This window comes from Rutidosis leptorrhynchoides, chromosome 1, assembly GCF_046630445.1.
Source record: "Rutidosis leptorrhynchoides isolate AG116_Rl617_1_P2 chromosome 1, CSIRO_AGI_Rlap_v1, whole genome shotgun sequence".
NCBI classification, from domain to species: Eukaryota; Viridiplantae; Streptophyta; class Magnoliopsida; order Asterales; family Asteraceae; genus Rutidosis; species Rutidosis leptorrhynchoides.
In genome coordinates, this window is record NC_092333.1 from 555,406,337 (window position 1) to 555,434,148 (window position 27,812).

At 35.2% G+C, this 27,812-nt stretch overlaps 1 protein-coding gene across 1 annotated transcript; it reads right to left on the reverse strand.

Moving 5' to 3' along the window:
* Window positions 1-1,884: 1,884 nt before the first annotated feature.
* Window positions 1,885-13,476, reverse strand: LOC139880204 (CLIP-associated protein-like). Its single transcript, XM_071865465.1, has 21 exons — window positions 12,946-13,476; window positions 8,844-8,999; window positions 8,679-8,741; window positions 8,116-8,184; window positions 7,627-7,792; window positions 7,058-7,219; window positions 6,790-6,887; window positions 6,508-6,582; window positions 6,361-6,429; window positions 6,200-6,285; window positions 5,998-6,115; window positions 5,829-5,927; window positions 5,398-5,743; window positions 3,588-5,299; window positions 3,394-3,495; window positions 3,195-3,299; window positions 3,035-3,109; window positions 2,857-2,925; window positions 2,676-2,744; window positions 2,446-2,547; window positions 1,885-2,318 (listed from the first exon to the last, which is right to left on the reverse strand). Exons 1-21 carry the CDS (start codon window positions 13,276-13,278, stop codon window positions 2,166-2,168), a joined length of 4,227 nt encoding a protein of 1,408 aa, XP_071721566.1. The 5' UTR covers window positions 13,279-13,476; the 3' UTR covers window positions 1,885-2,165.
* Window positions 13,477-27,812: the final 14,336 nt, after the last annotated feature.

The following is a 27,812-nucleotide window of genomic DNA, read 5'->3' on the forward strand; positions in this document are numbered from 1 at the left end:
TTTTGTGGTGTTGGTTGTTTTTCGAACTTTTTTTATTTGCACTTTTTTTGATGACTAGGATGTGTTGGTTTTTGGTGTAGAGTATTGGTGGTGTTCGTTTTTGGTGTGAGTTAGGAGTATTGTGATAATGCGTTAAAAATATAATTGGTAAAGTAGTTAAAAAAGGATAAAAATAATATTTTTAAAATAATATAAGATCAAATTGCTTCCCCCCACCCCACCACCAAACCAACACCACCAACCGCCACCGCGATACGCCGGATATTGGTGTTGCTTTTCTCCACCTTGGATCCAACGCATTGCTTGCTGGCGATACAATCGGTCTAACACCCTTCTTTGAAGGTATCTTTAAATAGAAGGGATTGATTCGTTCCAATAGAACCAATTATCTTGTTGTCCAGCACAAAAGTTTGAGGCAGTGATATATCATATCAACCAATAAATTATGAATTAGTAGACGTATTTACACAAACTGAACAGTGAACATAATAATAATTTGTGAATTCAAACATATATAAACAATTAGATGTACTTCTAGTTGTGTAAATGTGTGAACTGAAATAAACAATTACTTAGTAATCACGTTCCATGTGTGAACTGAATTTGAGCAGCCACGTGATGAATGGGAATATGAGATGTGCGAATAAAGTATAGAATCGAATGAAAATGAGAATTATGAACCAAGATAACTAAAATTTTATAAACATAACTGTTGATACCTATTTTCGATTAGCGGCTAACAAGTATCAATACATGTCTAGAACAACTTAGTGTGATTAGATGAATTTCCTATTGATATTTACCCTCTGGACGGATCTCTGCAGACCGGATCACGGTCTAAAACCGTGCGGTGGATTTATCAATATTTGTGGAGCCATTTTGACCTATACATTTTCTTTTATATGATGTATAATAATAAGTAATATGTTAATATTATTTTGTTTTTAAGATATTAATGTCATTAACTGTTAAAACCACTTTAATTTCATGATATAAGTTTTATGATATGTGTTTGTTTTCTATGTCAGGCCACATGACTACACAGATTCTAAGATATTGCATATATGCTTGGTACGAATCTGATATTGATAGTAGTCTTTGAAGCAAATTTTGCATTGGAAAAACATGCTTACTGTGCATCCACTACTTATACAATTCTCTATTCCTCTGTATGCATTCCCGTGTCTGACTCTCATTATTCTGGCTTGTATGTTTAATGCTTTGAAAAACTCGTCACAACAACGCCACTTCTCACGTGGCCGTTACAAGATCGCAAAGTATATTTATTACTTCTTGTGCTTTCTTGCACACTTACTGCACGTGCTCATGATTTTTCATCTCTATGTTCATCACTAGATGGGCAGTCTACTTTGGAGGTTGAAATACTCTTCAAGGGAAATTAGACAATAAAAAAACATATGTATCCATCCCTGTGTAATACTTTTGCTGGATGAATTGATACTAAGATTTATCCAAAACAGTATCTTCTAAGTTCGGGTTCACACAGGTCACAGACTCACAAGTTTTGTGATCGTTGTATAATGTATATTCAAGTAATAGCTAATTTATTACTCAGTCACTTTTAGTCAAAGATTTCAGAATACAAGTTTAACTGTTTAAGATCGCCCTCTTTAAGTTGTTTTGGCAACCGCCAGTGACAATCCAAAATTTATTTGTTGATGTGGCAATGGCCAAGGGGGTGGAAAAATAATCTGAAAATGTTAATACTCTTGAGTCTCGATCTTTAACAATCTTTGACAATTAAGAAAATATTACAATTGTCGCATGTATTAATGCTATACGCTACTAAAGTACTAATATGGGTTAAACTACTATAACGATGCCAAAAAAAAAAAAAAAAAAAAGTTGCAAATAACCCAAACATGCCATGCAAAAACCGAGTTATTATATTATGGACACAAAATCAAGAAGATAAAATTTTACTAACGTTACAAATTACCACAAAAAGCACGCTTCCCCTCAACTCCAACCAAGCTAAGTGTTGGAAGAAAATTAATAAAAAGGGGGGCAAAAATGAAGCCGTACAAAGAAAACACAGCCCCAGCCTTTAATCGAATACACGCATCACACGCCATACAAATATACAAGATTCACAAGCAAATTAATAGACCGAAACAGACTCACTCTTAATCATCACCCTGCCACTAGTCCTGAATAGTAGTACCCGTTCTTGCTTGTGATATACGGTTCGCATATATTGTAACTAACCGCAACTGTGTACTGTTGAGACCTTCTAAATGCGGTAAAAAGGCTTTCCCGAGCATTATGTAGATGTCTACCAGACAAAAAACAACAGTCTGCAATGACAACCAACAAAGATAGCATGAGTTTGATGCTCGACAAAACATAATGATTAATTCATTTAAGCAAATGGTCGAGGTTGCCACCTTTGAGAAATATTGTTAAAACTACCAAGTAATTTACCTTACGAACATCGGCACTTTGGTTACCAAAAGCATCAAAAAGAGCAGGCAAGAAAGACGGTAACTGAGCCGTTAGTTCCTTCTGGGAAAGCCGACCCACAAGCTGAAGAAAAAACAGTAGACAAATTTTCAGATACAAAAATGTTTTTGCATTATATATTCATATGTATAAAAAATGGCATTTACTTGCATAGAACAGAAGACAGAATATTTAATTTCACGAGAATCTACCTTAGTCAAACAGTTTATACACGTTACAAGAGTTTTCTCATCTTCTGTAACCAATAATGGAACAATAACCTACACAACGTCAGAACACGGATCGTGAAAATGTATATAATATAACGCAAGTATATTGCAATACGTATTAATGTTAGGTAAAATAACAACACTGCAACATAGAATAACTTACACTCAAGCATCTAAAAGGATCATACTGAGATAAAACAACACTTATGCAATGTTCTGCTTCACTTGATACCTACATTGCGGAAAAAGATGTCATAAATAACTCCTATTATCGAATATATTATAAATTATAAAGTATATATTTATTTTTTGGAAGAACCAATAGTCTGATAGGAACTTACATTTGGGACTGGGTCCTTCGTAAGATTTAATAACTTCTCAATTACAATCTCAACAGACTCTTCCATAGTATTTTTCTAGAGGAATCAGAGGATGAAAACTTAATGCCAGACAAGAACATCTTATAAACATTAGCACAACATGAAACTTAAGAGAGCATACCTGGTTCTTCAGCATTTCGGCTATTAATGAAAGAGCAAGCTCTCGAATTGATGGTTCAGGGTCATCCAATATCTCAAGGACAACCATCAAAATTTGGTTGAAATACTGCATACAAATCAAAATAACAAAAGTTATTCAGTATGGTTGTTGCTATTTGCTACTAGTACATTGTATGCATTAATGATTGACTTGTACCAACCTTGGTCCATATAGAGAAATCATTGGCAACAGAAGCATCAACCAACTGCTGAAGGGCTGTACGTTTGGTTGCCGTATCACATTCATCAGCCCCATTAGAAATCTGAATGAGCAAATAAGAAAATGAGATTACAATGTTGGAGCGTAACCAAAAAAAAAAAAAAAAGACGTTGCTCTTTCAGAACTTGAACTCACCATATGAAGAATTTGAGGGATGCTTGGTCTAGTATCAGGAGCAGAATTGATCTTCAAAGCTGCAAGTTTCGAAAGACTGTTTTCCAAATCAGGTGCACCCTCAATGTCAATATCACGCTTAACAGCAATATGTTGAGTATCAGAGCTAACTAATCCGTTCTCCATGTTTGAGTTGCTTTCTAAATATTCTGACCATTTTACATCCTTCGCACTTAAACTGTGTCCACCATTATTGGAACCAACATACAGATTGTCTTCACTTCCATCAGCAGCTGCTCGACTAGTAATTTGGGCGGGTTCTTGTGCAAAACCCGCTCTCCATTTCTTACCACTATCACTATCCATAGAACTGTTAGAATACCTGCCATATACGGGAGTCTTTTTTGATACTGCAATATATCCTTCTTCAGAAGATGTGCCAGCAACATCGTACGGGTCATACGAGGTTTTGGATCGTTGTCTGTCTTTCTTCTGTTGCAGATAATTCATCAAGTCAACCTCTATACGAGGTGTATGTTGCTTGAGTGCTCGTCTTAAAGAATTTTGCTCTTCAACCGATAAACTAAGAATATAATTTAAAACAGATGTCGAATCAAAATGAGAGTATACAGATATGATGCATGTGATAGCTGCTTCCTTCAACTTTGTATTTTTGTCATAAACTAATGGTGCTAATTTAGCAAGCCATAGCTTTAAGATGCCACTATTTGCAGCACCCTCGGAATTTGTCGCGTGTTTATTGAATGAAACGATAGCGAATTCAATTACAGCCAGTTTTGCCTTGGGAGATCGTTGTTCATCTAATGACCGGAGCAAAGCGGGTAACAAAGAATCAACACCGTACGTTTTACCGACAATTTCTAAAGTTGTTGAGCACGGTTGTCTTACCAATTCTTTTGGATCAATTAAACGGGAGAACACATGAGGTAATATTCTTTCCATGTAACTTTCGAAAGGTCTTCGACAAGCTGGGATGATGTCAGCAAGTGTAGTTAGAGCTGCTTGTGCAACTTTATGGTGAGGATCATCCAAATGTTGAAAAAATAACTTCATTACTTTCTCAAAACTTTGTGTAACTTCTTGAACTCCTTTCGGGCCTTGTTGGAGTAGTGTGCGAAGATAGTTGAATGCAGAAACCCTAGCGTTCCAATCGGAACCGGATCTGAGACCATAACTAAGGGCATCATTGAGTGAAGTGGGGCCCTCGGTATAACTTGATGTGTCTCCGGGAGAAAACTGGCTCTCATCGAAGCTCCTGCGTCGGCTTGAAGCCGCTCTCCCGGGTACGTTTTTCCTTGATAACGGTCGTTGAAAATTGGGCACATGACTATTATGCGGGTCCCTGTACGGTGTCTCTAAGTATTGCCTATCGGTATGCAAATTTACCGATCGTCTGGCCTCTCTAAAATCATGGTTATCTTCAAATGAGCTTCTCTGTTTTTGAACCTTTTCAGAAGCTTGTCTTGATGAGTAAGATGAAAGTGAGGACAACGTCTCGTTTGCAATGTTACCGCGATACGAGTGTTTAGCAGAATCCCGTGAAGCCTGAATCTGAGTGATGATGTCAGACAAGACCAAACCGCCATTACGATTGTTACCTTTTGAGATACCATGTGTGGTGGTTGTATCTAATGATAAAGAACTGGTGAGACTATTGGAAGCAGGAACAGCAAGAGGGAATGGTGGATCACGAGATGATGGTGGGTCCACTCCTGCACTAGGGGCAATAAAAGTAAAAATCTGACCATTCAGAAATCAGAAAACACACACTGTGCACAAAAATCAATTAGCACTTTATACAGTACGTTACCTAGATCGAGGCTCGATGATCTAACTCGCCCGGAATCTAAACCTTTAAGCATGCTTTCAATGGCAGAAACTTTCTGTTTGCTAGAATGCAACACACTTTCTAGGCTACGTTCTGTACTCTTGTTCGTGGACTTTGGTTGAGATGAATAAAGCCCAGATGAGTGAGAAGCTGCAGACACAGACGGTAAGCTTGCATTTCTGTCCATTGCAACAATGGCTGAAGTTCCATAACCAGATAGATTAGAAGAAGCGGTATTTTGAGTGTTATGTGCTGTTTGCGGATTCCTGTCACGAAGTAAGGGTGACGCATGCCTCCTGTGCATACCCCCATCCTCATCGTTAATTATCTATGCATCCAATATACAAAAGTACCTTATTAGTTTGATGAGAAGGAGTTTACATGTTCAAAACAAAGATGGATCAAACACATACCCTTTGAATGACAGGATCGAACAATGAAAATAACCGCCGTGAATGATCCGGCCAGGTTTTAGAGAACATTCTGTAGCATGCTCTAGCAGTTGACCGTACCTAATTTGCTTATATGTTAATTACCTAGAGTAAGAATATACTAACAAGTGTATAAACTATAATAACAGACCTCACTCATTGCATCTCCCACGCAACATTTAATAAGGTCTTCATAAAGGTCAGCTGACCGTTGTATCTCAGGTGCATCAGCCCAATATTCCAGAATCAGCAAAGCATATTCACAACATCTGTAGAATTGAAAAGTGATATTAGCATCAATAATATATGATAATGATCGTGACTGACGCTTGGTTATAAGAGGGAATCAAAACCTGGCACGAAGTATTGAACTTCGGTCATGCTTTGCAGTTTCAGCCACGCGAGGAAGTATCCGCGAAACTTTGCAATTACGCAACATCTAGAAAAAGAAAACTGAGAAGTAGTTTTATCTAATGAAATAAGATACAAAGAATGAAAACGTAAAATAAGATACCGTTTTTATGCAGTTATCAGCAGACTCTGCAATTACAAGTACTGTTATCACGACAAGTTTGAAAAGTGCCTGAATGTGAAAACAAGGTTCAGATAGATATTAGCCATGTCCATAGCTCTAAAAGAACGAGATAAGTTTCATACTTACAGGTATGAACATCTCTGCAAAGGTCTCAAAATCTCCCAGAAGCTCTTTGGATAAAAAGTTCAATAAGTGGCAAGCCTATAACATAAGTTATACAAAAACAATTTAGAAAGCTTCATCGTACAAGGCGCATGTATCTTACGAACACGCAACCAGACATCATAGTTGAGATTGTTGTCAGACATCATGTGATTCTCTCACTACACGAAGGACCACATTAGCCAAAAACCAGACTTAATTCGAAAAATTAACTAGGGTGCATGTGATCCCATATTTCCATCATACCTGCTTAACTATGCTAGATCTTCTATCAGCTAACTGTGTGGTTAGAGGACCTATAAGCTGCTTCAGAAGTCCACGGAAACATGGATAGTCAATTGCACCTGATGTGAAACAATAAATGGAATGATGATAATGAGCAGTGACAAGTTTTGTGCATATATTATGTATATATATGCACATATATATGTATATACATACAAATATATAAACACTATAATTTTGGAAATAGACGACGTAAGTCATTGACATCACTAATAAATACAATACATACCTCCAATGACAAGACCTTCAACTCTTTGCATTGCACCAATGCGGAGGGACCAATCTTTTTCTGGAACAAGGATTGAAGCAATCTTCTCAAACTCACGGATCAGCTCCTTTTCAGAATATACTTTAATTGGGTCTACAGGCTTTTCAGTGACATCACTTTCACCTGAATATAAGAAGAAGAAAAAAACGAATAGGGTCAATCCAACATTAAATCCAAATTGAAATAACAAAAATATCATACAAATTGCCCATAAAGTTATATATAAATAACCATCCCAAAAATAGCCTAGTAGTTGGGGACATGATTTCCTCAAAAGAGGTCTCGGGTTCAAACCTCAATAGGAGCATATATTGAGGTGGCTGGGAAAAAGACTCAGTAACGGTAAACGGTCTGTGAGACCGCATACATCTGAGTAAAAATAGTCCCCTTCCTCAGGTAGCCTGAACAAGGAAAACCTTATCCGTTTAAAGTAATAAAATATATGAGCATATAAACTGATATAAAAATGTACACAGAAGAATAGTGACATGAATGGGAACAAGCTAAAATCTATAAGAGAAAAATCTAACCTCCAAAAAGGGATACTTCACGAGAAGAGGTTTTGGCCTTAGGGCTGCTTCTTTTGTGATTATGATTAGAATGCTTCACAGCAGCAGGAGCATAAGGATTAACTTGTACATTTGAAGAACGTTGTTTTGGTTCAATTCTTTCTAGTCTGGCATTGATATCTTTAACCTGTAATCAACGCAAGTCAGAAAAAGAAAATTTAGCACAATATTAAGAGCATACATCCAAAGAAAGAAAAAAAACGGCAGGTTAAATTCCAAATACACCCAAACATAATATGCGTTCAAACATAAAAGTGTACAGGTTGAGCGTATTGCTTTTACATCGTTAGTTTAGGTTATCTAATGGTTTAGAATAAATGCCTGTAAATCAGGTAACATAACGTTAACAATCGCCAATTCAGTGCACCTCTCTATTACTACATAAGAAAGACATACATTGTGCAAAGAAAATTTAAAACAATGAACAGGCACGTGAGCCCTAATAGTTACCATTGAAGATGGAAGCTGATGGCGATGGAGTTCTTCACGAAATTGAGGCCCAATTTGAGCATACATCTCCTGCATCAGAAGATATATGTTAAAACAAAATCATTTGTAGAATGATTGACTACAAAATGATAATTAGGTTAGCAGTATGGCATTTCGATATACACTGTATATGATACAGGCATGCAGCCAATACAATAAAGTTCAAAGAACTATTTTCTCTTCTTTTGATGACTTCCAGCCCGAATCACTTGCTAGTCAAGCGTCGTTCTGGTACTAATTTATTCTGTAAGCACCTATTGCTTATAAGTAAGGTTGAAAAGAGTTACTAAATCAGATGAAAGATGAGGTGGCATATTATTACACCTATAAAATTCAAATAAATCATACCCTTTTGCTTGAGGGAGAAAAAAACTGTGAACCAATGTAGTAGTAAATACCGGTCTCTGAGTTATTATTAATTTATTATTACAACAAGAAGCGTTTTGAAAAACTTTAATATCAACTTAAGTATAGCACTTAGTAGCCATAACCCTTAAAAACTAGTATATAAGCAGCTAACTAACCTCGATGCATGAAATGGCGGCTTCTCTCACACCTGGATTAGGGTCATGTAGCATATTTAATATCTGGACGATAATGACAGGGGTACAACTTCAAGCATTAGTATGATATTTACACACTAAAATTATCAAGTTATAAGCCTCAAAAAACACTAGAATACAACATACAGAGGGAAGAATAGCGCGTTGCAGGGGTAGCTCGGTAGATGCAAATAGACCAATGGCAGATGTGACAGTCCTTGCAAACTCTTCTCTAACTCTCCAGCTTTTGTGTGTCCAAGCATTAGACCCAGCTCTTTCGACAATAAGAGTCGGAGATGAAACCTGCACCACCAACACGATGCAAGCAAGTAAACCTTTCAGCTGTTTGCTTTCAGTTATAATTAATTAAAAGAGGTTTTGTACTACCAATCTAAATACAACAGATAAGACTGAAAACAAAGGAATACTACAAAGCCATAGAAGTTAACTGAATCAAGGGTAGAGTGATGAATCATTTTGAATATACCTCTACAAACAAAATAAAGAAAACAAAAGAAAACTAAGGCTAATTCGTTCAGGATATATCTCTAGTTACATATCATAAAACTCATGCACGGACTCTTAACAACGTATTTTTCCATCACGGAAGCGGAGTTAGAATGCTTACTATGGCTGACATCGGAATATTATTATGGGAAAAATTTACTCCTACAATACTAAATGAGATGGGAATTAGGGTCGTTTTACCCATCCCAAACTTTTCAAACGACAACAACAATACATTTACAAAACTGGTCCTCAAACAATGCTATATATGTCAAATTGTCAGGGATAAAAATTGTCAAATTTTTATTTTATTAAAAAAACTTAAACAAACTTCGCCCAAATTTTTAACGGCCCATATCTGCCCGCTCACCACACTTTAAATTTTCCCAACACCGCCGTTCATCTCGAAATAATTTTACGAACACGATGCAACTAACTATACGCGAAACGGACGTTTTTTAAAAACCGCTAAATATTTCAGACTATCTTTTATACATATACATACACGTATAATAAACAACCTAAATTACGTGATTTTTCTGGCGTTAAAAACGCGCATGCCATTAGGTATACTAAGTACTGACCACGTGTATCCAAACACAACCGCCGCAACGCGTTTTTAATTCTATAAATATAAAACGATACGTTAAATATGAATATTCAACCCGGAAGGCCCCGCCGCATCGTGCGGGCCGATCCGGAACTAGTTATAGCTAATATGCGTTATTCTAGTTGTTTAAAGAATATATATGTGCAAGAAGAGTCATGTACGTATGACACCGACGGCCTTTTAGCATAATGCAATAGGAATGCCGCATACAAAAGTGTCTCTCCCCAATCCAACAAAATTCGTTACACCTAACTGACCCTTCTATAGTCCTCTACAAAGTTACACGATCAAATCACCAGTCATTTGGGAATGAGGTCACAAGCAGCAGCCAATCTAACAAATATTATGCAAGAAAGCATTGAGCATGAATAAACTCAAAATGGACGCAGAGATAAGTCCTGTTTTCCCAGAAAACAAACTCTGTGTACTTCAGAGTTACACAGTTAATATCTCCCGCTTATGATACCATAGATCATGTAACATGAATAATATAATTAATTATATACTACTCCCGCCATATATTTTTTTTTACACGGCAGTTCGGATCACCCAGGGAGACTAAACCACCCACGCGTTCATATCCCGCAGTTGCCTAACCCGCCCCCAACTGCTGTCCAGGAAGAAACCCGGCCCAATACGAGGGCAACAACAACAACAACAATACCCAATCCCACAAATGTAGGGTATGGGGGAGGTAGGGTGTAGACAATCATTCCTCGTACCCTAGATTAGAAGGAAGTCACTACTCCACCCTCGGGTATAGAACCCGCGACTAGATCAGGTCTTCCCTCCCTCTACTCTAGAAGCAAAAGAGATTGTTTCCTAAGGACCTCCGGCCAGAAATGCTCATAAAAACAAAAAGTGTGGGCAAATGATACGCACCTGTAAACGTTATGTGCGCCTAGAAAGATGCAACCATACAAAGTAGCCATAAAGAGAGGACACATATAGCAAGTAAAGCATAACAATAGGACAAATAACATGGATCATATAGTGCGCAGAGACATGTAATTTCAAGTAGGCCTACAAACAAGCAAAATACACACCCACCCTCCCAACCGCACACCCAGCCACACAAATACACCTACACATACACATACACATACACATACACACTCATATATATATACCCCTACACACACATAGGCAGGTATAAATACCAATACATAAAAATATATACGTATAGGAATTTTCGTAGATCTGTATACCTAAGTACATAAACATACATACATCTAGATACAAGCACATAGATACATACACACACATAAGCATGTATAAAAACCTATACCTAAACACATATACGTATAGATACATTCATAGATATAACTTAAATATATTCACTTAGATACATCCATATATATATATATATATATATATATATATATATATATATATATATATATATAGGTACAGATACAGACATGCATACATACACCTAATAACTTACTCAATTATTCTAATTCTACTCCTCCACAGGCTCCTATCAGAAGTCATGTCCTCCGTAAGTAGTTCTTTCATGTCAAGCTTCAATCTATCCTCCAACCTACGTCTAGGTCTACCCCTTCTCCTAACGCCGCTAACAGCGAGGGTCTCGACTCTCCTAACCGGGGCTAAAAGTGGGCGCCTCATAACATACCCAAACCATCTAAGTCGTCCTTCCCTCAGCTTGTTGACGATGTTCCCAACTTCCAAGTTGTCCCTAAAAACTCCGTTTGGTATCATATCTAGCATGGTCTTACCACACGTCCACCTAAGCATCCTCATTTCTGTCACCTCCATCCTCCTCTCTTGGGCCTTCGTCCAAGGTTTAAAAAAACGGAAACGCGCCTCGAGGCGTTTCCCCTTTGTGAGGCGAGGCGTATGCCTCGAGGCGAACCGAGGCGTACGTTCGAGGCGGAGTTAAAAATATATATTTTCTAATATATGTATGTATAAATATCAAGTTTATTCAAGTTATTTTAGTTTTGTTAAACTTCAGGGACTATTATTGTTATTTGACAGAAGTAAAAAGAAATTAAGCTAGCTGTAAATAATAAATAATGATAAATAAATAATAAATAATACGGGTAGACTTCAGATTTGAGCAACATGAGCATATTTTTCTCTCTCCAACTTATCTTCTTCTCAACTTAAAAACCCTAAAAGAAATTAAAAAACTACAGCCACTATCCTTCCTATCTCATCTTTTTTTCTCTTTTCACGTCTCTTACGGCGAGATCTGCACAATTGACCGCCGTTGACTGCCATATTTTGCTAAACAACACGAGGCGCACGCTTTTCAGTCACCTGTGAGGCGTACAAAAATCGAACCGCCTCTCCAAATTAGGCGTACGTTTTTAGTTGGCCTTTGAGGCGTACGTTCCTAAACGGGTAATTCGAAAATCGTACTGAGGCGCATCTCGAGTCGTACGCCTCGACCGTTTTTTTAAACCATGCCTTCGTCATTGGCCAACAATCAGATCCGTACAACATGGCTGGTCTGATCGCCACCTTGAAAAATTTTCCTTTCAACTTAAGGGGTATCTTCTTGTCGCACAACACCCCTTTCGCCGCTCTCCACTTCAACCATCCTACTCGTATACCGGCCCAATACGAGGGCATGGGAGGTAAAAACCCCCTCCCCCACTGCCCCCGCAACGATGTGTGGAAGGCACCCTTAGGTGGAATTCAAGGGTTAGGGGGCAACCTTGTGTGCAATGTTGCACCCCACGGAAGTCGAACTTCCGAACACTCGCTAAGAGAGGCACGCCACTACCACATGAGCTACAACACAAGGTTGCTAAGTCCCGCTAATCGCTATTGATCAATTAATTCCAAGTAAATAACAATTATAATGCAGCTTAACCTCCACATATTCCTCACACCGCTCGTAGTAATCCCAAATTTTCTACCTAAAACTAAACGAATTTAAATCTAATAGCATGGGACATTGGGAATTTACCAAAAAAACAGCCAAAATAACCAAATACATTACCATCATTCATAATTTCATAATACACAAACAATAATGAGCAATTATAGCGTTAATTTATCTTCTACAGATATCTCCGTACCAATACCCTATCCAGTGTATCCAACGCATACATACAACAATTCTATATCTACAACTGAAGTAAAGAACTGACACAATACCTGCATGAGAGTGAGCAACAGGCGCCTAGCAGCATCACGAACAGGCTGTTTAGCATCACCTAAACGTTCAACGGTAGCAGGAACTAAAGAATTAAAATGAAGCTTCAAATGTTCACCAGAAAGCACGGCAGCAGAATCAAGCGCTTGTAAGCCTCCTTGTGAAACCCTAAAATTATTATCTTTTAAGAGATCTAAACAAGTATCAACAAGTGATGTTACTTCTGAAGATGATAAACTCTTTCTAGAAGCTTCTAGAAGTTCGTGAAGTCTCTCTACTCCGGCCATTCGTTCTTTCGTATCCTTAGCGCGTGCCATTTCGAGAGCTTCCTCCATTGTACGGACGGTTAGGTTATAGATATAGATACAGATCTGATCTAATATTCAGATCCACTACGACGTCGTTAGATAGATTAAAGTTAAGTGTATGTTTATTTGTGTTACCGGCGACGGTGGTAGTAGTGGTGGTGCAGAGACAGAGAGATAGATGTTAAAAGCGCTGCGGGATCGACGGACGAGATAATATGAAGAGGAGAGAGAAATGACAAATTGTTTAATGAAGTATTTCTAAAACTATATAATATAATATATAATATAATAATAAAATAAATAATAAATAATAATAATAAAATAATTAATAATTAATAATTAATAATTATAATATATAATATTAAATATTAATATAATATAATTATTAATTAAAATTAAATACAATATAAATAAAGTAATTAATTACTAACCGACCACCGGCATCTCGGCGGTGGTCCGGTTTTACTTGCTTTCTGTCTGATAAAAAGATCCACTGCTTTATTCCCTTTTTGGCTTATTCTGATGGCTTTATCCTGATTGGTTTCTCCGAACACAAGGTCGGACTCTAGGCGACCATCTTGTTAGGGATTTCCTTGGAATCTGGCTTCCGGTTCTTGGTTTGGGGTTGACTGTCGGATTCTCGATGTCGCTCGGGGTTTTAGGGAGCTTCGGCTCATGTGGCTCTCTTCCTTTCGCTGTTGGTTGTCTTTGTTTGTGGGTTTGTAGGCAGCGAGCTCCACTTCTGAAACTCTACTTCCCATTTGGTCGAAAATCAATTATGGGTTCGGGTAGGGGCCGATTTGGGCAGATCTGTGGTGATTGTGTGTTTGTGAGCTGGAATTTGGTAGGTTCTGGCGGTTTGCTCGTTGTTGGCGAATACTGTGGTTGGCTCGTGGCTGCTGGCGGCCATGGTTAGACGCTAGTTAACACAATCGGTCCTTGGTGGTTGTGGGTGGTGCTTTACAGTGGTTGGCGGTTGTGCTTGGTGCTTGGTGCTATTAGTGATTGTATGGCGGCCACCGGGTGGCTGTCGGCGGTTGTGTTTGTTGCTATTAATGATTATCAGGTGGCCACCGGGTGGCTATCAGCGACTGATAGTGATTCTGGTTACTTATGACGCTGTTGGCGTCCGTTGGTGGTCACCGGTAACCTAAGATGGTGTTGATCGTAGTTGGTTTTCGTTGGCGGCTTCTGGTTTTTGCCAACGGTTACCGGCAAAAGCTGGTTGTTGTTTTGATGACTGTCGGAATCTGCGGGTTTGTAAATATCCCTAGAAAACTGGTGGAGATGACTGATTCCTTTATGGTGTGATTCTGTGTTTTGATTTGTTTGGTTGCTGCTCGTCTGGTACGTTCATTCGATTTAACCTGTCGCCGAGTCTATTCGGGTGGGCGTAGTGCCGTTTCGGCGTTGTTGACTTGGTTGACATCAGAAAACGAATGTTTGTTAGGATCTCTCTCGAGGTCGTATGGTTTGCCCGAACGGTTATTGGTACTTACTCAATGAGTTCGAATATTGGGTTTATCGGATATGAGGATTTCTTTGGTTTGCAGGCATCGGGTCAGGTGTTCTTGGGTTGCACGGTTAACGTTTTGGTTGTGCGGTTCTTTATGAGTGACTGATGCGGGGTTGGATACTGGATATGATTTATATGTTTGTTTTAGGTTAATGTCATGTGGTTGTTGTCTGTTTCTATTTTCAATTGCAATTTCAGTAGTGTTCGCTCTGATTTTAATGTTGTCGTCCATATTGTGTAGGACGCACAGAGCGAGAGTCAATGAGTTGTGGTCGATTGCGGCCAAGTACTCCTACAACAGATCAATAGGATATGCAATGTAAGTCTTAGACACCGGGAATCTAGACGTCACTCTATTGCCGAGTAAAGCACTTTTCATTGTAAATCATTAGTTAGGTTGATCTATCTTTGCCAATGATCGAATATATAACCTGCAGCTTTACTGGAAATTCTGATGGTCATTTGCTAAGTGATTAATTGAGTAATTTTGTTGTAGAAAATATAATTTTTATTTATAGTATAAGTATGAATTATATATGCATTTGAATTGTATTATTATAACTAGAAGTAGGTGGGGCTCGCTTCGCTGGGCAAACTGTGTTGTTGTTGACGACATGATTATCGTTATACAAATTAAATGTTTTCTTTTAAAATATCTTGTACCGTGTTTAAAAGAAAAAAATCAGTTCTGACCAAATCCGCATAATTCAATTTTTAATAATTTAACAAATTAAATTCACATAATTTAGTTGTTACTTTAAATTGTTTGCGCAACTAAATAATTGTTGAACAAAGTACATAATAATTATTATGCACAACTCATTTATGCACATTAACAACATCGAATAAATCGCAAAAATATATACATAATTATAACAATAAAATAAAACAACTAAAAATACATAATTATAAAAAATATCATGTAAAAACCCTTTTTGTAGTATTTTTATAACTAAATACAAAAAAAAAAAAAAAAAAAAAAAAAAACCTCAACCTAACTTGGTACCATGTAGGCCATGACATGTGGCCACTAACTTCAAAACCTCTCAGTGAAAGTGTGAAACTACATTTTGAGTAGTAATTCAAAACACAAAACTACAATACAAACCTTTTGTTATTATATACTGTATATGGATAATGGATAATAGATAATTATAGTTATAATAATAATTATACTTATACTTATAGTTATAACTAGATCTGAATCTACTCGCGCGATGCGGCGGGGCCTTTCGGGTTGAATATTCATATTTAACGTAGCGTTTTGTATTTATAGAATTACAAACGCGTTGTGGCAGGTGTATTTGAATACACCTGATTAGTACCTAGTATACCTAATGGCATGCGCATTTTTAACGCCAGGAATCGCTTAACTTGGATTGTTTATTATAGATATATGTATATGTGTGAAAGATATCCCGAAATATTTAGTGGTTTTTATAAAGCGTCTGTTTCGTGTATAGTTAGTTGCATTGTGTTCGTAAAATTATTTCGAGTTGAACGGTGGTGTCGGAAAAATTTAACGTGTGGCGAGCTGGAAGATATGAGCCGTTAAATATTTAGGTGGAGTTTGTTTAAGATTTTTTAATAAAATAATAATTTTACATTTTTAACCCCCTAGAAGTTGACAAATTGAAGATTGTTTAAGGGGCAGTTTTGTAACTTTTGTTGTAGTTGTCGTTTGGAAAGTGGGAAAAATCACCTCTTTTAGTATATAAAGGATTAATTATAATTTATAATTAATAATTATAATATAATGATATAATGCTAATGCAAAATCTATATATAATATAATAGTGACTCCCATTGTCATAAATGAGCCACCATTAAATATATTTTCCTTTAACTAGAAAATTAAATTAGTAATTTATTATAATGGTCAAAAAGTTAAAAACCTCATCCACCCATTGTAAGTAAATGGTAAAAAATAACTATAAATTATTATTTACTCTTTAATAAATTGCGATAAATATAAATTAATTACTCTTCATTCACATTTTTAATCTGCTAAACAAAACATACGTTGGATGGTCACAATATCAACCATACATTAATTATTGAAGAGGAAAGGTCACTTATGAGAACCTTTGATAAGAACATAATGTGAGTTACAACCCTTCATTTCTTAATTAGAGTATGATTTTTAATTGTAATTCTTAAATATGATAAATGATACTTAAATATGATAGGCGATAAGAGAGTTACTTACTTCACACTATCTATTATATATACCTTATTTTTATTCATACATTGCATACAAAACACTTCTTACAAAATCGTGTGATGATAAGAAACTATGAGCGAAAGAAATGTCATGATTGATGGCAAGTTTAATTGTATGATGCATGTACACGTCAATATTCATATTCATTTACAAGATACACGCACGCATATTAGAGAATGCAAATTGTTTTGTTTTTGTATTCGAGTGTAAGTATGTTTTATTTAATTTAGCTTTTCTCTTGAGGTTCAACATTTTCTTTTGACGTTGTATTATTAAATATATTCTTTAGCAATTATTTGCATCATATAGTTCTTTGATAATGTAAAAGAAATTACGCCTTCTTTTTTATATCATATTTGTTATGGTTATAAGTTATAGATATTAGAGAATGCAAGTTGTTCTACTATTGTATTGAATTGTATGTACATTTTGTTTAATTTGTTTTTTCTATTGATTCTTAATATTTCCTTTTGATGTTGTATTATTAAATGTTATCTTCTAACAATCATTTATATTATATAGTTCTTTGATAGATTATGTGATAAAAAAAATTATGCATGTAATACATTATACATGGATAATACTTACTCCGTATGATTTAATCGTCGATAAATGATGGTCGAAGATAGTAAACAGCGTTTTTTAATTTTAATCCTTGATAAATGATGGTTAAAGACACTAAATGATGATTCTGTTTTTTAATCCATATGATAGTGATGAATAACATTATGATAGATTATAGTAAAATGATTATTATTGTGACTAATGATGGTAAAAAAAAAGTTATTGATTCTTGAGTGACAAAGATAATTTAACATCTTAACATGCACGATATTAAAGAAAGTGAATAAATCAACTACATTATATGTTTGGTCGAGTAGTATATTAGTTTATTAGCATATACTACGTAATTATTACCGTTTTTACATCAAGTTCAATATTAAATGCTTAATAAATATTAAGTGAATACTTACTACGTATAAAATCATGAGTTTTAATATTATTATAATTACTAATTTATTATAATAGATGAGTTTAAGAAAATTAAAATATAAGATGCTAGATAGTTGATCAATTACACAGGATGAGATAATTTTGAACTAAAAAATTATTAATTAAATGTTGCGTATATAGTCTTTTAGTTTGATTATTAATATTAAGTTATTATCATACATTTGATCCTAAATATTCTTTTTTTTTTGTAAGCGATGAAACCTCCTATGAATGGGTACATTTCTCCCCCATAGAAGGTAAAACCTCGAGTAATCATTCTTAATAACGACAAATATTGATGCATGTTATACATAATAGTAACAGTTTTAAACTTTTCATTTTCCCTAAGTATTCATAATTCATAATAACTTTATGTTATGTCATAAATAATAATAATAATTTTAAACTTTTTACTTTTCTTATTAAATATCTAATTAAAATTATATTGATAGTTATTGTTGTCTATAAATACTACTTTTTCATTTTTCACATTAATTACACTTTTCAAATGAAATAATTGATAGAGTTATAAAAATGGCGATTATCATCTATCACATGAAAGATGAAAATACATTTCGTTATCACTTCTTTAAAATATTATTTATGTACATTTTATTTTCCTAATTGACATTCTCCTAATATATTCACTTGCTCAATGTTATATCCAGGTGAATGTTGATAGAATGTTCTACCAATTATAGTTGATGGTATCATGTTGACCCTTACTTAAATGTTTAACCTACGGACGTAAGATATAACTGAACTTTAAGCGCTTGCCAGATCAATTGTTGGGACCAATTAAAAAGAGGTGATCGAAAATCTATACACTTAAAAGGTAAAATTATCATCTTATCAAATTTTTACATCAACAATGATATTATTCTCATTATGTTTAGTTTCAGATGAAGGAGTAGATGTTTCTTCACTTTTGTAGGTTGCCACGCCACTCCATGGCTGCTAACCCCTGCTGATATGTAGCCATTTATTCTCATTACTCAATCAAGCTGACACAAATTTATCATCACAGCCTCCCATTATAAAACTTTTCAAAATAAAGGAACTCGCACACAATCTTTTGCAATACTAAATGACACATCAGGCTAAATTGACAGTCAGATGCATATATATAGCTCCAATCAAAGAAAAATAAATCGTCGAGGTTGCAACTAATTGGTTGCCCTGCCAAAATATGACATATCTATCCCATTGAGAGAAAACTATATGCTTTTCAGTTCATCATCAGAATGTCGTTATTGGAGTTTTTTGAACAAAACGACCAAAACTCGGGTGTATATTAGTATATAAGGCTGCCAACATACAACTTATTGTTTATCATCCAGAAGTACATGAGCTGCCATTGCTGCAACTCAGTTGCCTTGCCAAGATATAACTCATTTTCTCCGATAGTAACCCACAATCGAAAAAAGATAGCAATAGTTGTAAGTCATAAAACATTAGCCACAATTTCAAGTATTCATATATCAAAACATAATAATCGAAGTGCATAAAACAGTATACGAACAAATGTAAACGAAACTGGCCATTTAATGCAAACCACGACAACCACTAACGACACCATTGCAACCGATTCCAAGCCTATTTGGTGCAAAATCTAACAAAAAAAATCCATAAAATCAACAACGTAATTTTTTTAGACATGCAATAACGTCATTACTTAAGTAAACAATAGTAGACAGTACTTTCTAATGCTTGGAAGGACAGAAATATCTCAGATTGCAGCAAAGGTGGTTACAACGGCGGTGGCTATGGCGCTAATCTTTTCAGCCATCTTTGAATTGATTTTAATGAATCAGAAAAAAACAGATAAGCGGCTAACAACGTCGCTAGATCCAAAGGAATCATCGAAACGAATCTGGGTTTGTAACACAAAGACGAAAATTTGACTGTATCTCCAATCAATTGCAAGAAATCATAGTAAAATCGTAGAATCCGTAAGCATCTGTAGACGATTCCAACGAATCAGTGATTAGAAATCAGGAAAAAATATGAATCGCCCAAATCACCTATGTTAGGTAAACCCTAATTTTTTATTTCAAGAGGCGATGGAATCAATTGCAAGAAATCAAAGTAAAATCGTAGAATTCGTAAGCATCTGCACACGATTCCAACGAATCAGTGATTAGAAATGAGGGAAAAAGATGAATCGCCCTGATCGCATAGTAAACCCCTTTTTTTTTGTTTTTTAGAGGCGAATGAATCCTTATAATGGATAAGTGGAGTGTCGTTTTGAGGGTTTTTTGGAACAAAACGACCAAAATCTGAGTGGTAATTAGTATATAAGGGTAATAATAATAACTTTTGCTATTATTATTTTTATTCGAAATAAGATAATTAAGTGTAGTTTTCGTATAAGACTATATATAATGGTGGCTGACAACGCCAAAATCATACATGTTTATTGTCGTTATTTCAATCTAATTCTGTATCTATTTGCATGTAATTGTTGTACGTATGTATTGTAATTCATGTATATTTGTAAAAGTCCATTGTGATTGAAGAAATGAAGACCAACAGCGAAAACGATGCTTAAAATGAAGTCCGATAACGAAAACAGCCCAGAAATACACTTTCAGACTCAGATGAGGCGCATCCCAAAAGGGATGAGGCGCATCTGTATGCGTGTTTTTGCCGAAGGTTTCAGATACGGCGTTTTCAAGCCATAAGACGCATTTTGGGAGCCAGATGCGGCGCATCTGGTGGGAGATGCGGCGCATCTCCCTTCCTGCCGACAGTTTTGAGTGCCAAATCTAGCTGGAATCAACAAACTTAAAGGAATGCGGCGCATCCTTAGGAGATGCGGCGCATCTGGTGTTTTTCTGGCCAGTTTACCTAACTTTTGAGCCTATTTAAGAGAGCCTTTAATTCATTGTTTCATACACCTTGACTATTACATTCTCCCTCAGTTTCAATACGTTTTTCAAGGCTCAAGGAAGGCTACAAGTCAATCTCCATTCTTTCAACATCAAGATTAAGCTAGGATTATTCATCGCAATCGGTATTATCGTTCTATATCTTTTAAACATGAATTCAACTTGTATTAACTGTTCCATTAGTTCTATTATGATTATGTTTGGCTAAAAGCCTTGTGTGTTTGCTTCAATGTAAGATTTATGGCTTGGGATTGTTCTATACTTTGATGTTATGCTAGTTATATATATATGTTTGATTGATTAAATCATCTAGTCCAACTACAAGAACCATAGTTATGATTGCTTAGTTCATTACTTCAATTATATAGATTGAAAACCTATTAATGTGAATTAACTAGGAAACAATCTATACTTCAATACACCTAGTAATCTAGACGATTAGATGCATAAGTTTAAGTGATTTTGTTATGTGTTTAATTCGGTAATTGAATAAGTTCCAAAGCAACATAGTTATGAAATTACCTCAAGTGATTGTTGTAATTTAGGTTTCACGTGAGTTTAACCGGGTTGGGTCTAGTTAGTTAATCAATCTAAATCACCATGTTCTTTCAAAAGATCCATTGTTGTAACCATCCTTGTATCCTAGTTCAATTATGTAAGTTATGACTTGGTTTATGTGAGTTTATCAAAGACCATAGCTTATACTTCAACACCTAGTGATTTAGCCACCTATATGTGAGTATAGGATGTTAATTGAATGATATCTAGGATATACAATCATGTAGATTACTTAGAGTGATATTAGTAAACTAGGTTTTATGTGAATTCAACCATGAAAGAATCTTGTTGATTAAACATAGCTCTTAAGTTTATAGATATTGTGAAATTGATATAAACTAATTACTTTTAACTATGAAATAACCTTTTTAATTACAAAAGAACAATCCCTGTCATTTATCAAGCATAGAAGTAAGCACCACATTCTCATTCTTGTTATTCATTATATTTATTTACTGTTTCGTTAAACAAAAATACAACTTCAAACACAAACCCCCCTTTAGAATAATTAATCGTTATAAAGTCCTTAAAACAAACTTCTCCCTGTGGTTCGAACTGGTCAATTTACTTGCTAGTTACTGCATGATCGGGGTTAGTTGCCTGTATTATGTGTTAATTATTGAGCATATTGTCTACATTTTAAAGGCTACGTCTTGACACATCAACTTTTTGGCGCCGCTGCCGGGGAGCAGTTTTGTTAAAAGATTTTAATAAACTTTAAATTATTCGATCCTTTTGTAGGAATTCAATTCCTAGAAAAGTTACTTTTTATTGTAAGCTTGTGTTTTTGCAATTGGTTTGTTTGTGGTGTTGTGATTGCAGGATAGGTATTGATGCACGAATCTACGTTCTTCCAACTCTAATTTAATTCCTCCATATCCTGAACCTGAAAGAGAACTTCACGAACGCCTAAGAGCTCAAGAAGTAGAGTCTCTTGCTCAGGGTTTAGAATCACTTTCATTAAATTCTAACTCTGAACCAGTTATTCAACCAATCATAGGGCCAGTTATTAAAGAAGAGGAAGAGATGGCTGCTACAAATCAAACGATGGATGCATTGATGAAGGCAACAAGGACAGGTCAAGGCCACACAATTATTCAACCTACGATGACTGACGGCTTTGAAATAAAGGGTCAATTTCTCCACATGGTGACTAATACATGCCAATTCGGTGGATCTCCAAATGAGGATGCTAACGAGCATCTTCGTAAGTTTGTAAGCATTTGCAAGATATTCAAGATCAAGGATGTCACCGATGATATCGCATGTTTAAAAATCTTTCCATGGTCATTAAAGGATGATGCAAGAGATTGGCTAGACTCATTACCAGAAGGTTATATTGAAGATTGGAATGATATGATGGACAAGTTTTTGTCGGAATTCTTCCCTGCTTCAAAAGCAGCAAAGTTGCAAAGTGATATAAATCACTTCAAGCAAAAGTCTAATGATACTCTTTATGAAGCTTGGACCCGATTCAATAAAATGCTTAGGGTATGTCCTCAACATGGGTTGAATACATTCCAAAAGGTCCAAATATTCTATAAAGGAGTCAATGTGGCTACTCGAAAGGATATTGATGTTGCAGCAGGAGGATCAATCATGAAAAAATGCTCGAAGAAGCTTACACAATCAATGCTGATATAGCAGCACATTCTCATAATTGGCATCAAGAGATGGAGTTCTCTAGATCAACCACGGTTGCTAGTATTGAAAGCAACGATGAAATCGCTGCTTTAAAAGTTTAATTGGCAAATCAAGGAAGGCAAATTGAGAAGATGACAAAAGAAATGTATGCTATCAAGGTAGAGTGCGAATTATGCCAAGGTCCCCATCTTACTAGAGATTGTGACCAGACGACAATAGAAGAGCAAGCAAATTTTTTAGGTTACTTGTGTAAAGGTGAAATGAATTTTGACGACTTTCCGGCGGTTGAAGTAATGAACCGAAAATATCCTCCTATCAACAGTTATCAAATAGGAGGACCTTCAGGTTCAAACAATAATTACCATAGAGGAAATTCAGGTTACCAAAATAACCGGAATTTCCCAAATCAAAATCAAAGAAATGCACCACCGGGTTACAATCACCTAAACAACCGTAATCAACCTCCACGAAATTACCAAAATAATTTCCAACACAATCAACCACAACCACAACCCGAGAAGAAATCCGGTTTAGAAGATCTTTTGAGAGATTTTATGGTTAAACACGAGCAAAATGCGGAACTTCAAACTCAGCAAATTCGAAATTAACAAGCTACGATTTAGAATTTAGAAAGAGATGTTAGAAGGATGTCACAGTTATTAGCAGAGAGGCCGCCTGGTGAAATGTCCCGTTCTTATTGATTAAAAACGTTCCATATTAATTGATTTCGTTGCGAGGTTTTGACCTCTATATGAGACGTTTTTCAAAGACTGCATTCATTTTAAAACAAACAATAACCTTTATTTCATCAATAAAGGTTTAAAAAGCTTTATGTAGATTATCAAATAATGATAATCTAAAATATCCTGTTTACACACGACCATTACATAATGGTTTACAATACAAATATGTTACAACAAAATAAGTTTCTTGAATGCAGTTTTTACACAATATCATACAAGCATGGACTCCAAATCTCGTCCTTATTTAAGTATGCGACAGCGGAAGCTCTTAATAATCACCTGAGAATAAACATGCTTAAAACGTCAACAAAAATGTTGGTGAGTTATAGGTTTAACCTCTATATATCAAATCATAATAATAGACCACAAGATTTCATATTTCAATACACATACCATACATAGAGAAAAAATCATTCATATGGTGAACACCTGGTAACCGACATTAACAAGATGCATATATAAGAATATCCCCATCATTCCGGGACACCCTTCGGATATGATATAAATTTCGAAGTACTAAAACATCCGGTACTTTGGATGGGGTTTGTTAGGCCCAATAGATCTATCTTTAGGATTCGCGTCAATTAGGGTGTCTGTTCCCTAATTCTTAGATTACCAGACTTAATAAAAAGGGGCATATTCGATTTCGATAATTCAACCATAGAATGTAGTTTCACGTGTGTGTCTATTTTGTAAATCATTTATAAAACCTGCATGTATTCTCATCCCAAAAATATTAGATTTTAAAAGTGGGACTATAACTCACTTTCACAGATTTTTACTTCGTCGGGAAGTAAGACTTGGCCACTGGTTGATTCACGAACCTATAACAATATATACATATATATCAAAGTATGTTCAAAATATATTTACAAAACTTTTAATATATTTTGATGTTTTAAGTTTATTAAGTCAGCTGTCCTCGTTAGTAACCTACAACTAGTTGTTCACAGTTAGATGTACAGAAATAAATCGATAAATATTATCTTGAATCAATCCACGACCCAGTGTATACGTATCTCAGTATTGATCACAACTCAAACTATATATATTTTGGAATCAACCTCAACCCTGTATAGCTAACTCCAACATTCACATATAGAGTGTCTATGGTTGTTCCGAAATATATATAGATGTGTCGACATGATAGGTCGAAACATTGTATACGTGTCTATGGTATCTCAAGATTACATAATATACAATACAAGTTGATTAAGTTATGGTTGGAATAGATTTGTTACCAATTTTCACGTAGCTAAAATGAGAAAAATTATCCAATCTTGTTTTACCCATAACTTCTTCATTTTAAATCCGTTTTGAGTGAATCAAATTGCTATGGTTTCATATTGAACTCTATTTTATGAATCTAAACAGAAAAAGTATAGGTTTATAGTCAGAAAAATAAGTTACAAGTCATTTTTGTAAAGGTAGTCATTTCAGTCGAAAGAACGACGTCTAGATGACCATTTTAGAAAACATACATCCACTTTGAGTTTAACCATAATTTTTGGATATAGTTTCATGTTCATAATAAAAATCATTTTCTCAGAATAACAACTTTTAAATCAAAGTTTATCATAGTTTTTAATTAACTAACCCAAAACAGCCCGCGGTGTTACTACGACGGCGTAAATCCGGTTTTACGGTGTTTTTCGTGTTTCCAGGTTTTAAATCATTAAGTTAGCATATCATATAGATATAGAACATGTGTTTAGTTGATTTTAAAAGTCAAGTTAGAAGGATTAACTTTTGTTTGCGAACAAGTTTAGAATTAACTAAACTATGTTCTAGTGATTACAAGTTTAAACCTTCGAATAAGATAGCTTTATATGTATGAATCGAATGATGTTATGAACATCATTACTACCTTAAGTTCCTTGGATAAACCTACTGGAAAATAGAAAAATAGATCTAGCTTCAACGGATCCTTGAATGGCTCGAAGTTCTTGAAGCAGAATCATGACACGAAAACAAGTTCAAGTATGATCATCACTTGAAATAAGATTGTTATAGTTATATAAATTGAACCAAAGTTTTAATATGATTATTACCTTGTATTAGAATGATAACCTACTGTAAGAAACAAAGATTTCTTGAGGTTGGATGATCACCTTTCAAGATTGGAAGTGAGCTAGCAAACTTGAAAGTATTCTTGATTTTATGTAACTAGAACTTGTAGAATTTATGAAGAACACTTAGAACTTGAAGATAGAACTTGAGAGAGATCAATTAGATGAAGAAAATTGAAGAATGAAAGTATTTGTAGGTGTTTTTGGTCGTTGGTGTATGGATTAGATATAAAGGATATGTAATTTTGTTTTCATGTAAATAAGTCATGAATGATTACTCATATTTTTGTAATTTTATGAGATATTTTATGCTAGTTGCCAAATGATGGTTCCCACATGTGTTAGGTGACTCACATGGGCTGCTAAGATCTGATCATTGGAGTGTATATACCAATAGTACATACATCTAAAAGCTGTGTATTGTACGAGTACGAATACGGGTGCATACGAGTAGAATTGTTGATGAAACTGAACGAGGATGTAATTGTAAGCATTTTTGTTAAGTAGAAGTATTTTGATAAGTGTATTGAAGTCTTTAAAAAGTGTATAAATACATATTAAAACACTACATGTATATACATTTTAACTGAGTCGTTAAGTCATCGTTAGTCATTACATGTAAGTGTTGTTTTGAAACCTTTAGGTTAACGATCTTGTTAAATGTTGTTAACCCAATGTTTATAATATCAAATGAGATTTTAAATTATTATATTATCATGATATTATCATGTATGAATATCTCTTAATATGATATATATACATTAAATGTCTTTACAACGATAATCGTTACATATATGTCTCGTTTAAAAATCATTAAGTTAGTAGTCTTGTTTTTACATATGTAGTTCATTGTTAATATACTTAATGATATGTTTACTTATCATAGTATCATGTTAACTATATATATCCATATATATGTCATCATATAGTTTTTACAAGTTTTAACGTTCGTGAATCACCGGTCAACTTGGGTGGTCAATTGTCTATATGAAACATATTTCAATTAATCAAGTCTTAACAAGTTTGATTGCTTAACATGTTAGAAACATTTAATCATGTAAATATCAATCTTAATTAATATATATAAACATGAAAAAGTTCAGGTCACTACAGTACCTACCCGTTAAATAAATTTCGTCCCGAAATTTTAAGCTGTTGAAGGTGTTGACGAATCTTCTGGAAATAGATGTGGGTATTTCTTCTTCATCTGATCTTCACGCTCCCAGGTAAACTCGGGTCCTCTACGAGCATTCCATCGAACCTTAACAATTGGTTTCTTGTTTTGCTTAAGTCTTTTAACCTCACGATCCATTATTTCGACGGGTTCTTCGATGAATTGAAGTTTTTCGTTGATTTGGATTTCATCTAATGGAATAGTGAGATCTTCTTTAGCAAAACATTTCTTCAAATTCGAGACGTGGAAAGTGTTATGTACAGCCGCGATTTGTTGAGGTAACTCAAGTCGGTAAGCTACTGGTCCGACACGATCAATAATCTTGAATGGTCCAATATACCTTGGATTTAATTTTCCTCGTTTACCAAATCGAACAACGCCTTTCCAAGGTGCAACTTTAAGCATGACCATCTCTCCAATTTCAAATTCTATATCTTTTCTTTTAATGTCAGCGTAGCTCTTTTGTCGACTTTGGGCGGTTTTCAACCGTTGTTGAATTTGGATGATCTTCTCGGTAGTTTCTTGTATAATCTCCGGACCCGTAATCTGTTTATCCCCCACTTCACTCCAACAAATCGGAGACCTGCACTTTCTACCATAAAGTGCTTCAAACGGCGCCATCTCAATGTTTGAATGGTAGCTGTTGTTGTAGGAAAATTCTGCTAACGGTAGATGTCGATCCCAACTGTTTCCGAAATCAATAACACATGCTCGTAGCATGTCTTCAAGCATTTATATCGTCCTTTCGC

Coding starts and splice junctions, on each gene's coding strand:
- LOC139880204 (XM_071865465.1), bottom strand. CDS start 13,278: ATGGAGGAAGCTCTCGAAATGGCACGCGCTAAGGATACGAAAGAACGA. Junction 9,000..12,945: donor TGTTGCTCACTCTCATGCAG/GTATTGTGTCAG, acceptor TTGGTGGTGCAG/GTTTCATCTCCGACTCTTAT. Junction 6,888..7,057: donor TGAAGGTCTTGTCATTGGAG/GTATGTATTGTA, acceptor GTTTCACATCAG/GTGCAATTGACTATCCATGT.